Source organism: Apis laboriosa, unplaced genomic scaffold (assembly GCF_014066325.1).
Source record: "Apis laboriosa isolate Shangri-la unplaced genomic scaffold, ASM1406632v1 scaffold26_cov146, whole genome shotgun sequence".
NCBI lineage: Eukaryota > Metazoa > Arthropoda > Insecta > Hymenoptera > Apidae > Apis > Apis laboriosa.
This window is the reverse complement of record NW_025222592.1, coordinates 4665097-4678465: the sequence shown is the minus strand read 5'-3', so window position 1 is coordinate 4678465 and position 13369 is coordinate 4665097. Positions and strand designations below refer to the sequence as shown.

Genomic DNA, 13369 nt, shown 5'->3' with positions numbered 1-13369 from the left:
GAGAGAGAGAGAGAGAGAGAGAGAGAGAGAGAGAGAGAGAGAGAGAGAGAGAGAGAAGGAAAAAGTTCGACGAGCACTGTGTTTGCTTCGAAACCCGAGACAAAGAGAGAGAGAGAGAGAGAGAAAGAGAGAGACATAAATGGAGAAATACGGATTTGTAGAAACTTGGAGTGAGAATACACAATTTTCTGGAATGGAAGGAGCATCTTAACGATGATTGAAAAGCGTGAAAGTTGATAGGCCGTTTTAAGGTGCGGATAATTTGTTTTAGAGAAAAGTAGGAAGAAGCATCTTTTCAAACGGCGTCCATTTGCCATTTGGGAGACGTTGGAAATAAGAATCACGATTTATTCGTGGAAAGGCATGGACGAGGAGATGTCCATGTCTCGGATACTTTCTACCAAATTCTCTATTCAAACGAGCATCTATTCGAGGCGAGAGAAGAACAATCGTACTTCAACAATTAAAGATATTTCTCGTCTCTCGAAATCGTAAGAACGATAAAAGGATGTGCGTGGCGGCGCCTTTTGTCCAATCTCCAATCACAATGTGCGGCAAAGTTTCCAGAGGCGACGCTTTTTTCTCTTTTTTTTTTTGAACCGATGGCCACGCGATAATGCCGCCCGCCTTCCTCGCCTTGGACGGTGTACGCCTTGGACGATGAGCGAGACGGCGGTGTGTAATAAGTTTCTCGGTGAAAATTAGATTTCCGTGCCTGTTGCCGCGTGTGACACGGAACACGCGGCATGCAAAACGGACGACCCGCTGTTGCGCCGCTGCCGCCGTGTCCCGAATCTGTTTTCGGTCAGAAGGAGAGAAGGAAATGGAACGAACGAAGAGGAAGAAAGGAGGAGAGAGAGAAGGCGAGAAAATGGGGTACAAGAGCGGTGGGAGTGGGAAACGAAACTGTACGTCCGATCTGAATGGAATATGAGCCACAGACATTCGATTGTCGAACATTTCGATATTTCGCGGCGGGGCGAACACACACTAATCACGTATCGGCCGCTTTTCTATGCACCTTCGCGCGTTGCATTGCGTGTATAATATTTTTTGCAGGCGCATAACAAATTATTTCTCCCGAATTAGAAATCGGCTTTCGACTTATCGGACTTAAGAGAGCGATCGTTGTCAAAAGTGATGTTGCGTTTCGGAGATTTTTTTTCTTTTTTTTTTTTTTTTTTCAATATAAATTTTTCAAGAATCGTGTCAAAAGTGATGTTGCGTTTCAGAGATTTTTTTTTTTCAATGTAAATTTTTCAAGAAAAAGGGATTGTCTTTATGAAGAGAGCGAAAACAAATTGGATTGATTCGACTAATAACGATCGACGACGATGAACGAATTAATAAATAAGAAGAGGTGTTTCGTAAGAAATGTCGAATACGAATAATTTATTAATACAAAAGGGATTAATATAATAAATATTAATCTAGCAGTCGAGAATTAATTATCTAGATAGCATCATTTAAACGCACCAGACTCGCGAGATATGGCCACCAACCGATTCCTCTTCGTTCGAACATTTCGCGATATTTTTCATCCGACCCGAGTTTCAATTGGTTTCGTTCGTGATCGGCGCCTGGGCCGAGTATGCCATAGAATGGGCATCCGTTTCTTGATCGTTGAAGCTTCTGTAGTAACCCTGAGGTTGCACGTTCGAAGCGACGTTGCCCGACGACCAACCTTGCCCACCTCCGTTGTCCACCCATCCAGTTGACGGCTGATTGTTCTTGTTGAAGAAACTCGTCGCCCCGTTTCCGCTGCCGAACAGCCTCTGGAAAGCCAATACCCCGGCAAGGAGAAGGGCGATCTTGCCCACGAAAAGGGCTTTCATCACCAGGAGGCCGAGACTTCCGAGCACAATTGGGATAAGGGCGAATAATTTCACCCCCGCCGCGGCGATCAGCGGCAACGCGATCTTCTTTATCTTGGTACGACCTGAAAAATGCAAAATTATTTTACTACTTTGGCGGAATGAAGATCTTCTAAAGAATTTTGCAGAATTTTGTCAAAATTTGAACTTATCCATACTAGATCCAATAGATGACGATTGATCGATGACGTGCCAAGTTTATCAACGAATATTCGTTTGTAAAATAACAAGTGTTACAAAAAAAAGAAAATTTAGATTCTCAAGTACAAGTTCATCTTCTTTTGAATTGAAGATAATTCTCTCGAGCTTGTTACCACGAAATTACTCTGAAAAATAACGCAATCCAAGATACATACCGTTTTACTCTCAACACGTTTGCTCCCAACCGATGGTTGAATGGTTGCTAATTTAATAGTCTTACTGTTATTAACTTCCAATAAGCATTTTTTCTCTCTCTTTTCTCACCGAGCATGGCGTGTATATAATTTGAGAAGGAAAGCGAACGTAGGAGGTGGAACGCGCGAGGAACGAGTTTATCCGGAACAGGTTGCCGCGGCGCATCGTGTAGATATCACGAAGGTGAAAGGCTTGGTCGAACACTTGGTTTATTCGTTCATATGTGTGTGACGTGAACGGTCATCAGGGTGGGAAGGATTACGTAATGGATGCGCACGTCTCCTCTATCGTAGAAAGATAGAAAGTTTACCTTGGTCCAGAGCGCGGGAGATCGAGCCCTCCTCGGGCATGCTCAGCTTCAAACTGTGGGATTTCACGAAGGATATGACCGAGTCGAACATCATACCCATCAGCTTGATGGCTCTATCCGACGCGTCTCTCGGCAGCTCGTTCATGATGTCCACTTCGCTCCTCAGCTCTTTTCCATTCCGCTCCACTGGAAGGAAGAAATGACACCTCGTCGAACCGCGATGCTTATTACTTCAATTATCTTTAATCTATTCCGTAATTAAATAAAGATAAAGGAAAAATCCTGAAAGGATCGAACGAACTTGAACGAACGAATTTAATATCCAGTCTCTTTTTTATCGAGATATTACTATTGATTCGAAGAAGAAACAAGTTTAAACGAGCAGTAATAGAGTGAAGTTAATTTAGAGATAAATACGATCAACGTCACGAAGAAAATGGAATAATAATTTTAAAACGAATATCTTATCACGAATATTAGAGGTTGAAGAGGGAAGAAGAAATTAATTAAGACGAACGGTCGAAACTCACTCGGCGTTTCCCTTACAAACTTGACCCCATCGATGATCTCAATATCGCTGGACCTGGCAGCTCTGTCCAGCATGCTGACAGTCTTGACGGAAATACAGCTGAACAACGCGTTCTCTTGCTCGAAGCAATCGAGATCCCTGTTCAGTTGAACGTTGTTAACAACCGACGTGGGCACAGCCGTCGCGGAAGCGGCGAGAAATCCCAGAATCACCAGCTTGTTCATCTTTCCTGACAATTGGCAAATGTCTCTCTCTCTCTCTCTTTCTCACTGTCCACGAGAATCGATCCTCGGAAAATTTTCGGAGCAAAGTGTGATCTGACCCTCCGTAGCTTCTATCTTTATAGGTGTTCGCCAGCTGGGACCCTCCCCAATATCCCCACTCTCACGGCGGATGACGCGTGTGACGACGACGAACGACTAAGGCACACACAAGGCGTCATCGCGCTTGGTACACCGTCGTTGTTGTACCCACCTCCCCGTCACGCCGAACTTTCTTCAATAATTTTTTAAACAAACGGCCGACTCTTCCCCGAGTTGGCGCAAGAAGCTGGCCGGACCCTAGTAGCGCGGGCAATACCGATCGCCCAAGTTCCCAGATTTGGGTCAGTAGGGAGACGAGAGGACACCGTGTGGTGGAGAGAGGATGATATCTTTCGATGATCCAAAAAAAAAAAAAGCACTGTTGCACTTTTGGAATTAATTTTAAAAATCGATATAATATTTTTATCGAATTGAATTCTCGTCTTTGATATTGTATTCCAAGGATCGATAGATCCGCGGATCAATGGATTATTGTCTTCACGATCGGATCACCGTTCGACGCGGATATATAATTCATCTAAATCCTCTCCGGCATTCCCCAAATTCTAGGATTGAAAAGCGTTCGAGAGATAATTGGGACGAATGCGCATATATAGGTATCTTGTACGTCCACGTGCAACGAGCAAGCAGTTCACCTTGACCCACAGACGTGGTCGTACAAAGCCACTCGTTGCATTGATGGATTTCCTGATACGACGACGCTTGATGATATGATTACCGATAGTTTCTCCGAGGATTATTATTATTTCTTTTGTCCACTACCGATATATTCCGTGTTACGTACCGAGAATCGGCTTCATAACTGTACACTTAAACGTCGATCGAAGCTCGAAGTTGAGTTGGTAGACGAAAGAAGGCAGATCTCACTCGATCTCACTCTAAAATTCAAGTATTTCCTTCGAGACATAGGATATAAATTTTTCGCATGCATTTTTCGAGAGAGAGAGAGAGAGAGAGATAAACTCTACTTTCACCGGCTCGTTATTTACAGTGTCAATAGCGGTTTAGATACACGCTATAGTGAATGAAATTGGTCGATAGCACTTGTCGATACTTTTAATTGCAGTTCACCTCTATCCATTTCTCCGTGTTTTTCTTTTCAAAGTAAACACCGATCTTCAATTAACCATATACGTATATATATATATATGTGTGTGTGTGTATTCTCGGGCAAATAAATGTTCGAATGTGCTCATTTTTTTTTTTTCTTTTTTTTAATAAGGATTTATCGCGAATTCCTAATGGTAAGTAGCTCAGCCAGAGCGTGTCATTCGCCCGGCAAACAATGTCCAATCGATCCGTGCATCGTTCCTCTTCTTCTCTTCCTCTTTTCTTTTTTTTTTTTTTCTTTTTTCTTTTTTCTTTCTTTGGAATGGCGCGTGCCTCGGAATGGCAACTGCCTTATTCGCGGGCGCCGCTCCATTGTCTCGTTCCGGGTCTCTTTAAATATTTAACAGCAGCGCGAAACTTCGTCATCTCCTGCGTTAACGGTATAACGTTCGATGGATTTTCGCGATTAATTTTCTAGGTTACACCCGACAACCTCACCAAGTCGGCCACTGTATATATATCATCCGCAACCGATCATTTTCTAATTCTTCTCGAGATTGTTTCGAGGTCGATTCGAACTTGTTCGACGATTGGAAAAAGAAAAAGTCCTCGTGAAAAGAAAAATTTCGAGATTACGAACGAAAGTACGGCCGGCTCTATTTTCTGTAATAATGTATGTCAAAAAACCAAACGTGTGGAAAACCAATGTTCTCGAATTTTTTCGATTTCTTAGATATTGGAAAAAATATGAAGATATGGAAGAGAGACAGAGAGAAGAAACGGAAAGAATCGTTCGATGGAAAAGGAGAGAATGTTAATATCCAAGCGTATGTTAAATGGAGAAATTTCTTACTCACCTTGCTTTCGACGATGATTCAATTTCGATTGCGTCTATATTACTTTCTTCCCTATTGTCATATTCCTCTTGTATTTCGACTTTCAATCGTGATTTCATTCTCGGGTGGTTAATAGATTGTTAGTTGGGAAGACAATGTTTTGCAAATTAAAGTTTCTGAATAGAGTAAGAGTGATTGAAAAATAGAGAGACATTTGACGAATTGGAAAGGCGAGTTATTATATTCTTCCACGAATTTTATAGCGGAGTGGAATAGAGACTTGCCCTATTTAACGTACTAGCTCGTTTTATATCTTTATTATTTTTTTCATTTCACTCGAACGATTGTGAATGGAGTAAAGTTCCATATTTTTATAACTTTTGCCATTTATTTACTATCTATACGAAGTAATATTTCACGACATATACAAAATTAACAAATTTTGACTAGTTACAAATTTTAAAATTATCTAAAAGATATGAAGATTTATATCGACTTTCATTTATTCAAAAAAAAAAACACAATTAATACACGGCTATTATTTATTTAATTATATAAACAACTCTTGCAATCTAGAAAAAAAGCGATGGAACATTTAAGGAGATCAATTTTCTCAAAACAATTTTACTCGTTTACTTCGTAAATTTATCTCAAAATTTAAGAAACGAGCTTCCTTTTCGCGAAGAATCGACGCCATAATCGAACTCGATATAGCGATTAATTATTGGGAATTTTTTCGAGGGAATGATAATTGGCAATTATTCGAAAACACTTTCCATGATTCGCTTCACTTTTCATCCGCTAATTTCTTACCTCGTTCTTGCTCCATTCCTTTTGCGTAACGGAATAATTAGCGAGTCTCGTTCGTATTCGTTCGAACAAACAAAGTTTTATAAACTTGTTTGATAAATGACACAAGTACACTGTACATGCAAGCAAAGCGTTTTCGATCAACATTTTAATTCTTTTCGCGTTAATTGTTAAGATCAACTCTATTATATATGCAGTATAGTAATAATAACTTGAATTAGTTATTAAATTATCGGATAATTAATGTCAAGATTCTTTTGATATATTTTGAAAAGATATTGTTCAACAATAATGTTCAACTCTAGTGTCCAATACCCTTTGCTTCTCCAATACCCTAATTATCTTCCTCAATTGTTGGAAGTGAGATCTTTAAAATTCTTCCCGATTCTTTATCTTACATATATATATCAAACTCATCTTCTTTAATTCGTTAATCGAGTCTGAAGGAAAATTTTTCCCTTACTCCTGAACAAATTTGAAAGGGTTAAAGGAGTTAAAGGGACAAAATGAACGAAACGTGATCAAGTTTTCCGATATAAATCTTTACTTTCTCCTGCGTCGTTCCCTATAAAACTTGTAAGGCTCGGTGTCCATCAAGTCGTCTCCCGTGTCGAGGAGATAATCTTGCCTCTTGTATTTATTGTGGGGCACGGTTAGAACCTCGTAACTCCCTCCCGAGTGGCCCTGTGCGACCCTCTTCAGCCCCACGATGGCCGCCAGAATCAAGCTCATTAAGCTCAGAACGACCGCCTTGCCACTTAAAATGGCCAAAGTCTTCAAGGCGATAGGGAGTAGAATCGATTTTATCAGCATGAATCCCACGATCAGGGGAATAACGTATTTGTTCAACTTGTGTTTCTTCTTCCTACGTGCTGTAACAAATTGAACATTACAATTATATATATATATTTTTTTCTCGAATATTATTAAATTTCTAATTTCTCCAATGAGAACAATTTTCGAACGAACAATTAAATTAAATTGACAACTATAAATTTAACGATATCTTTTTCGATCATCGATCGAGCTACAAAATCGGATACCGTTTCTATGTCATCGGAGATGCACCAGATAACGCAAGTCATTGGAGGCAAAAAGGAAGCGCTCCTTATTAGTCACGTTCGCGAAATGAACAAGATAATAAGGTGAACTGGAGTGGAAAGCATTTATGGTTATTGCGTTGACCACCAACTGTGTGCTGTGAACGACCGTGCTTTCGCGTTATGATGCATATTAGACGTCGCTAATGAGCTCGTGTAACAACATTGCCGCGCAACTGTGCAATTAACACGTTATCGTCGACGCGGTTTCATCATTTAGAACGGTAAATAATTTCTAAAATTCTTGATTTTTCGCGAAAGGAATTTTATATTTTTAAAATATATATATATATATACGCATCGTATTACCTCGTATCCCGTCGAATGGTGATCGAGTTACAGGAAGAACGGTGCCCGCAACGTTGAAAATTCCATCACCGATCCAATCCGCGGGCCTTCTCCAATTTTCCAGCTTCCATCTTTCCTGTATCATGGTGGCCTGCGTGGTTTCCGCCGTGGTCAACAGAGGCAGGAAGAGCAACGGATACATCAACAGCAGCATTCCTTTCTATATATATTCTATGATATAGGAACTTGACGACGAAACAGCACCACCCTCGTTTCTCAAGAAATTCAATTTATCACTTCGATCCACTTTCGGAAAGAAAAGAATTACGCGATTACATCCTAAAAAAAAAAAAAAAAAAAAAATTACGTCTCCCAATCGTGAGATCGATCGCGAGAAGAAAAGAAAGAAAAAAAAAAAAACAAGATCTATTGCGTATATAATTATATATCTCACCATCGAACAATTAATTTATCATAAATATTTTTATCCAGAGAGAATTCTCGAGAGAAGAAGAAAGCAGACGAGTAGAGCACCGTCCAGTCGGCAAATGAAATGTTAACTGACATTCGCCCTAGGCCGGACCATTAGTTTATATATAGGTGGGACGTGAAAAGGCCAGAGAAGGAGACCACCATCTAACTCGGTACTTGACGCGTGACGAAAAATACACTGTCCATTCCACCTCCGTCTTCTCTTCTCTTCTCTTCTCTTCGATCATTGGCCACGATTGGTCCCCAACGGAACATTTCGATCGACGACAATGGGACGCGACACGCTCCCGTGAAAAAAACGCCACGAGACCGTGCGCCATCCGTTAATTACTGCCATATTTCACAGTCGAGAAATTAATCCATTTTGAGAGGATCTGTCTCGCCAATATGAAAGATTCTTTTCTGGTAAAGTTTTGGTAAAGTTTGGCAAAGTGAGAACTCTGTTCTCGATGAGTTTTTTTAATTCTGAAGATTTCTGAACGAGAAGATTTTTCGAGGTGGGATTTTTCATGTCGGATCCTCACGAATCTCTCTTCGCGTTTTCGCTCGATCGTTTGGTTAAGATGCGTGAAACGGAATTGTTTAATAACACGCGAGAGGCGGAGAATTAATTATCTTCACGATGCCGAGTCGGTGAACGATTTGAAGATACGAGGGAGAGCTTTCGTGATTATACAAAACATTGGATCTGTTTATCGTGCGAATCGTTCGAGCAAAACGGAGGGGAAAATTTTATCTCAACGGAAAGTACACGCGTTTAATTTTTACTCGTGATTTCTTTTTAAGATTTCCATGATCTTTAACGTTATTCAATATCGCACGATCGAGTGAAGAAAAATAATGTTGCATAATGTGGAAGTTGGATAAGGATCGTTTCTTGTTGAAAAACCTTTCAATCAGATTATTTACAACTTCGTGAAGTGTCCCGTTTTTCTGAACGCGGAACGAATGATCAATTCGATGGAGATCGGGCGAAAAAAGAAAAAAGACCGACGATCCTAATTGAGTTCTTTCTGAAAAGAAAAATCTCTCTGATCGTTCTGGTTTATCGCGCCGCTTTCGACGCTTTTTGCGGGTGTATCCGTGGACAACACCCGACCGTTACATTTCTTTGGAAATAAAACTGCGATATCGATCGAGTTACGCGCGGCACGCAACGGGCAAGAGACAAAGAACGCAGAAAGAGAGGGACCGCAATGATGACAGTGATTTTGCAGGCATAGTAGAATTTTCGTCCTCCCATTTTTCCTTTATACTCCTCTTCCCCTACTTTTTATTCCGTGTCCCGTTTCTCGCGCAATTATTCGCGTCACCGTGTTCACGCAGGAAGCTACGAAATTACCCTTGCCTTCCTCGTGGAACGTTGCAACGCTCTTTCACCTGCCACTTGAATAGGAGACTGGGCAAAACTTTGCGCTCGATTCGTACGCACGAAGGGGATTTCGTGCGACACGGCATCTCCGATGTTTAGACGCCTCTTTTTGTTTATCTCGTGAACACAGATTTTTTTCAATGCAATTTTTTCGGCCGAGTTCTCGATCGAAATTCGGTCACTGTAATTAAACGATTTCCATTTTACTCCGTTTTTTATCGTTCGGTGGAATTATCGAACTTTTGAAATTGAACTTTTATCGAAAGTTCTTTTCACCGTTCCAGTGAAATTGTATCTGGTCTACAGATAATATTGTTACTTTTCTAACGGTATACGCGACCAATCATTTTCACAAATTTGAGTATCGTCGAGAGAGGCGTATGATGGGAAACGGTCTAGGAAAGTGTTTTTATAATCTCAATATTTGCGTGACATCGAGAGCCGCATTTGTCAAGGGAGACAGCTTTCTAACAATCATTTATCCGCGTTTAAAGCGATCGACACGAAGAATTCCGTTTTCATGCAGGTTTCATTTCAGAACGCGATAAACTGTATCGCGTGCAGTGCGTCGATTTTCACGATTCCAGGAACTCCGTGCTAGAAACCTCTCTTAGTATATTATTTTCAACACAAAAGTGGAACGACTGCGGAACATCTTTTCCAAACATGGCCCTTACATTTTTTAATTATCGATCATTTTATAATCGTCATTCTATAAATAATTTTCAACTTAAATTTAAATATAGAATTCCATTTTCATAGAAAAAAGTCATAAACATTCTTCAAAAATTGCACCATTTAATCCAATTCGATGATGATCATTCTAATTTCCACTTTCTTAAATTTCAACGAAGAGTTATCATCTCAAAAGATTTTCAACTTTCCTTATATTCCAAAAAAAAAAAAAAAATACGAGCAATTAACCATTATTTCTTAAATTTACGACCATCGCAGATTTTCAACCTTTCCTCTTTCTTTCACATCCCTTCTCCAATCCCAATTCCAATCCCCCCTGCTATAAATACCCAAGCGATCATACGTTGATGGGTTGGATCCACCTAAACCCGCGGGTTCCGTTCATCGATTCCTCCATCATCGCTCGACCACTTGTCATCGGCCCGGTTAAACAGCGTAGCGTAACTAAAAAAGAATCACGTCGCAGCGATTCACGTCGCGGTGTGTGATTACGCGGTGCGGGATCCAGCGCTCCACCCCCTCATTGTCCTTCCTTCCTTCCTTCCTTCCTTCGTTCGTTCGTTCGTTCCTTGCTCGCTTGGAACGCCGGGGCGATCCCCTTTACCGTTCGACGATGTAACCTGACACATATATCGCCGGCAATCGGGATCATAGAGCTCGTGCCGCGCTCATATATTGCCGCCACGTCGCACGGTGCTCATTTTTCACGGACTGTCGATCCTGCTGGTAACTGAAGCGTGCCCGCCGCGGTACCCTGGCCGGCCACAGCCCCTCCGACAGATCGTTGCCGAGGAATCAAGAGCGCATCAGTTAGCTCGCGGTCGCGGTTGCTCGCTGTTGCACTCACTCCTCCGTCACCGATACTTCGAATTTGCATTTGCGAAGTATTTAGAGTGTTTTATTTTATTTCTTTATTTATTTTCCCCTCTCCAAGTGTTTAGAGTTTTTCGTTGGGAGTAGAGACTTGTAAACGAGTTATACGATCGGTGGATGTTAGACGAGGAATACACGGAGATAAGAAAGATTTTTTTTGGTAAGGAAAACGAGAGTTGAATTAGAGTAATTTCTTTCGAGATTGATCGAATTCGAAATTGAAATATGAAACTTAGCTGTTATTTGTCACGCTTTCAGAAACAATTGAGATGAATAATTAAGGAAAGTCATGGTGTGGCCAGTCTGTCGTGATCAAGAACGTCGTAAGCCGGAGGTATTTTTAAACGTATTTTGGAGGATGTGAATTGAGAGCCGTGTTTAAATCGTGGACGATGAAATCGAGAGTGAATCTAGTCGCGATTTTGTTGACTTTGAGCTGCGTGGCGCGCGTATTGGAAGGATCGAAGAGTGACGAGAAGCATGCGAGTCACAAGGAGTATTATCCAGTCGGGAAGAAGGTTGTCAAGGAGGTTCACAACAAGGTTGCATCTCAAAGCGCTGCTCTTCAGCGGATGGAAGATAAAACTAAAATTCTGAGGAGCAAGAATACCGGTTTCGGTTTGTCGAAAGACTTTCATGGACCAGGTAATATCGAATGTCTCTCTCTAGAGACGCATAACTTTGATTTTCATTAGAAATCATTCAAATCTTGTGCCTCTTCGAGGTAATTTTTAATTAATTATTTATTCTTATTCTTATTATTATTATTATATATTATTATATATTATTTATATATCTTCGTTCGATGACTGATCGATGGTGAGAAAAATTCGAGAATTTAACAACAATATTTTTATGATCAAATAAAACGATACTTAATCGTAATGTAATTTTCATTCTCATTTATTAATTTCTTTCTTACTGTCTATGTTAAAAGACGTTACAGAAAATTTCTCGATAAATACGCGATCGTTACAAGAATAAAAATAAAATCTGTCATAATTGTTCTTATATCTATATACGATAGACAGATCGATATAAAAGAAGATAATCGACGGAACATATAATTATTCCTTTTGTTTTCAGACCGTCCACGCCGAAAGAAGCGAAAGATGGACCGCACGATGATGGCGTTGCTGATGGCGTACAAATTGAAATTCGTCGCTCTGATTCCAACACTGGTCGGAGGGCTAATCTTGTTAAAAGCTACCGCGCTACTTGCAGGCTTCTTCTTCGCCCTGTTCGCCGCGGTTCTCGGTCTGAAAGTGAAGTGAACGAACCTATTTCACGAGACGAGAACACCGTGATTATCAAAAGTGAGGCCGATAATAATACTGATTTCGGTAAAACTGATAGCCGCATCGCGGTTATTTTGAGGTTATGATCACGTGGGCCGCGCGCATGCGCAATGCGACCCACGTGATCTCGAATCGAAGATTTAAGGCGTAAGAATGTAATATATTATTGTATTCTCGTAATCTGGTGTAGCTAAAGAATAAGCGTTGGAAACGATTAAATCGTTGTGTCTTCCTTATTCACGTCGATTACTGCGCGTCTTTTTTATTCGATCTCAGGCTCGATCCATCCATCCATGGAGGAGTCTGTTAAATAAGTCAAAGAGGGGTTAATATAATACGTATCATAACGATAAATGCGATAAATGGCGTTCGATAATAAATAACTTCTTATCTGTTAGAATAAGGGCCCAGATACGATCGATAATATTGTTTTAACGACGAGATAAATGGAAATAAGAATGTTTATGCTCGTAGTGGAGAAATTAAATTGAAATTCTGTATCTTTTTGTCAGGTACACTTTGCGCATTTTTTTTTTTTTTTATTTTTTGCGTAAATGCATTAAACTTTAAGTATCGTCGTTATCTTTAACGATATTATTGATCATTATTGGGTCTGGGTCTCCGTAGGTTAATTGAACTATTAGGGAAACGAATACGAAAGAGTTCGCCTTGTTTGCAATTGGGAGAAAACAATTGCAAATAATACGTAAAAGTAATTTTCTCTGTTTGCAATTCGTTTCGAACACAAAAATGCCTCGACTCGGTTCCGTTAGAAATTCGCATGCGTGGAGATAGTTGTGCGGTTATTATCGTGCCGAATGGATTCTTGGTTGACGAGGAACGAAAATGAGTGGCAGTTGTAATACACGATGCACTTGATTATCGCGTGACGGTATTTCTTGATAAATGTCGCTAACGTTCGCATTATGTACTTGTCTGATAATTGCTCTTGTTGGTTTCTCATGTTGGAAGAAAAAAATTCAGTTCAATTAAGGCTTCGATTTCACAAATTTCACAAATCCTCGTCCAATATTATGATTATTTAATGTTATTTGTGGAGCAATATTTTGATAAAAAGAAAGAAAAAATAAGACGCAAGTCGCAAAGTATATCGAAGAATTT

General features: G+C 40.3%; 3 protein-coding genes across 3 annotated transcripts; 1 reads left to right on the top strand and 2 right to left on the bottom strand.

Annotated features, from left to right (window-relative positions):
* Positions 1 to 129: 129 nt before the first annotated feature.
* Positions 130 to 6634, bottom strand: LOC122713722. Its single transcript, XM_043934446.1, has 3 exons — positions 3111 to 6634; positions 2581 to 2766; positions 130 to 1939 (listed from the first exon to the last, which is right to left on the bottom strand). Exons 1-3 carry the CDS (start codon positions 3331 to 3333, stop codon positions 1554 to 1556), a joined length of 795 nt encoding a protein of 264 aa, XP_043790381.1. The 5' UTR covers positions 3334 to 6634; the 3' UTR covers positions 130 to 1553.
* LOC122713937 lies at positions 6588 to 7730 on the bottom strand. The gene is given in 2 exon segments (XM_043934777.1): positions 6588 to 7000; positions 7538 to 7730. Coding segments are annotated over 2 exon segments (606 nt in total).
* On the top strand, positions 6979 to 13354 carry LOC122713721. The gene is made up of 3 exons (XM_043934445.1): positions 6979 to 11109; positions 11208 to 11594; positions 12036 to 13354. Exons 2-3 carry the CDS (start codon positions 11342 to 11344, stop codon positions 12221 to 12223), a joined length of 441 nt encoding a protein of 146 aa, XP_043790380.1. The 5' UTR covers positions 6979 to 11109; positions 11208 to 11341; the 3' UTR covers positions 12224 to 13354.
* The last annotated feature ends 15 nt before the right edge of the window (positions 13355 to 13369 follow it).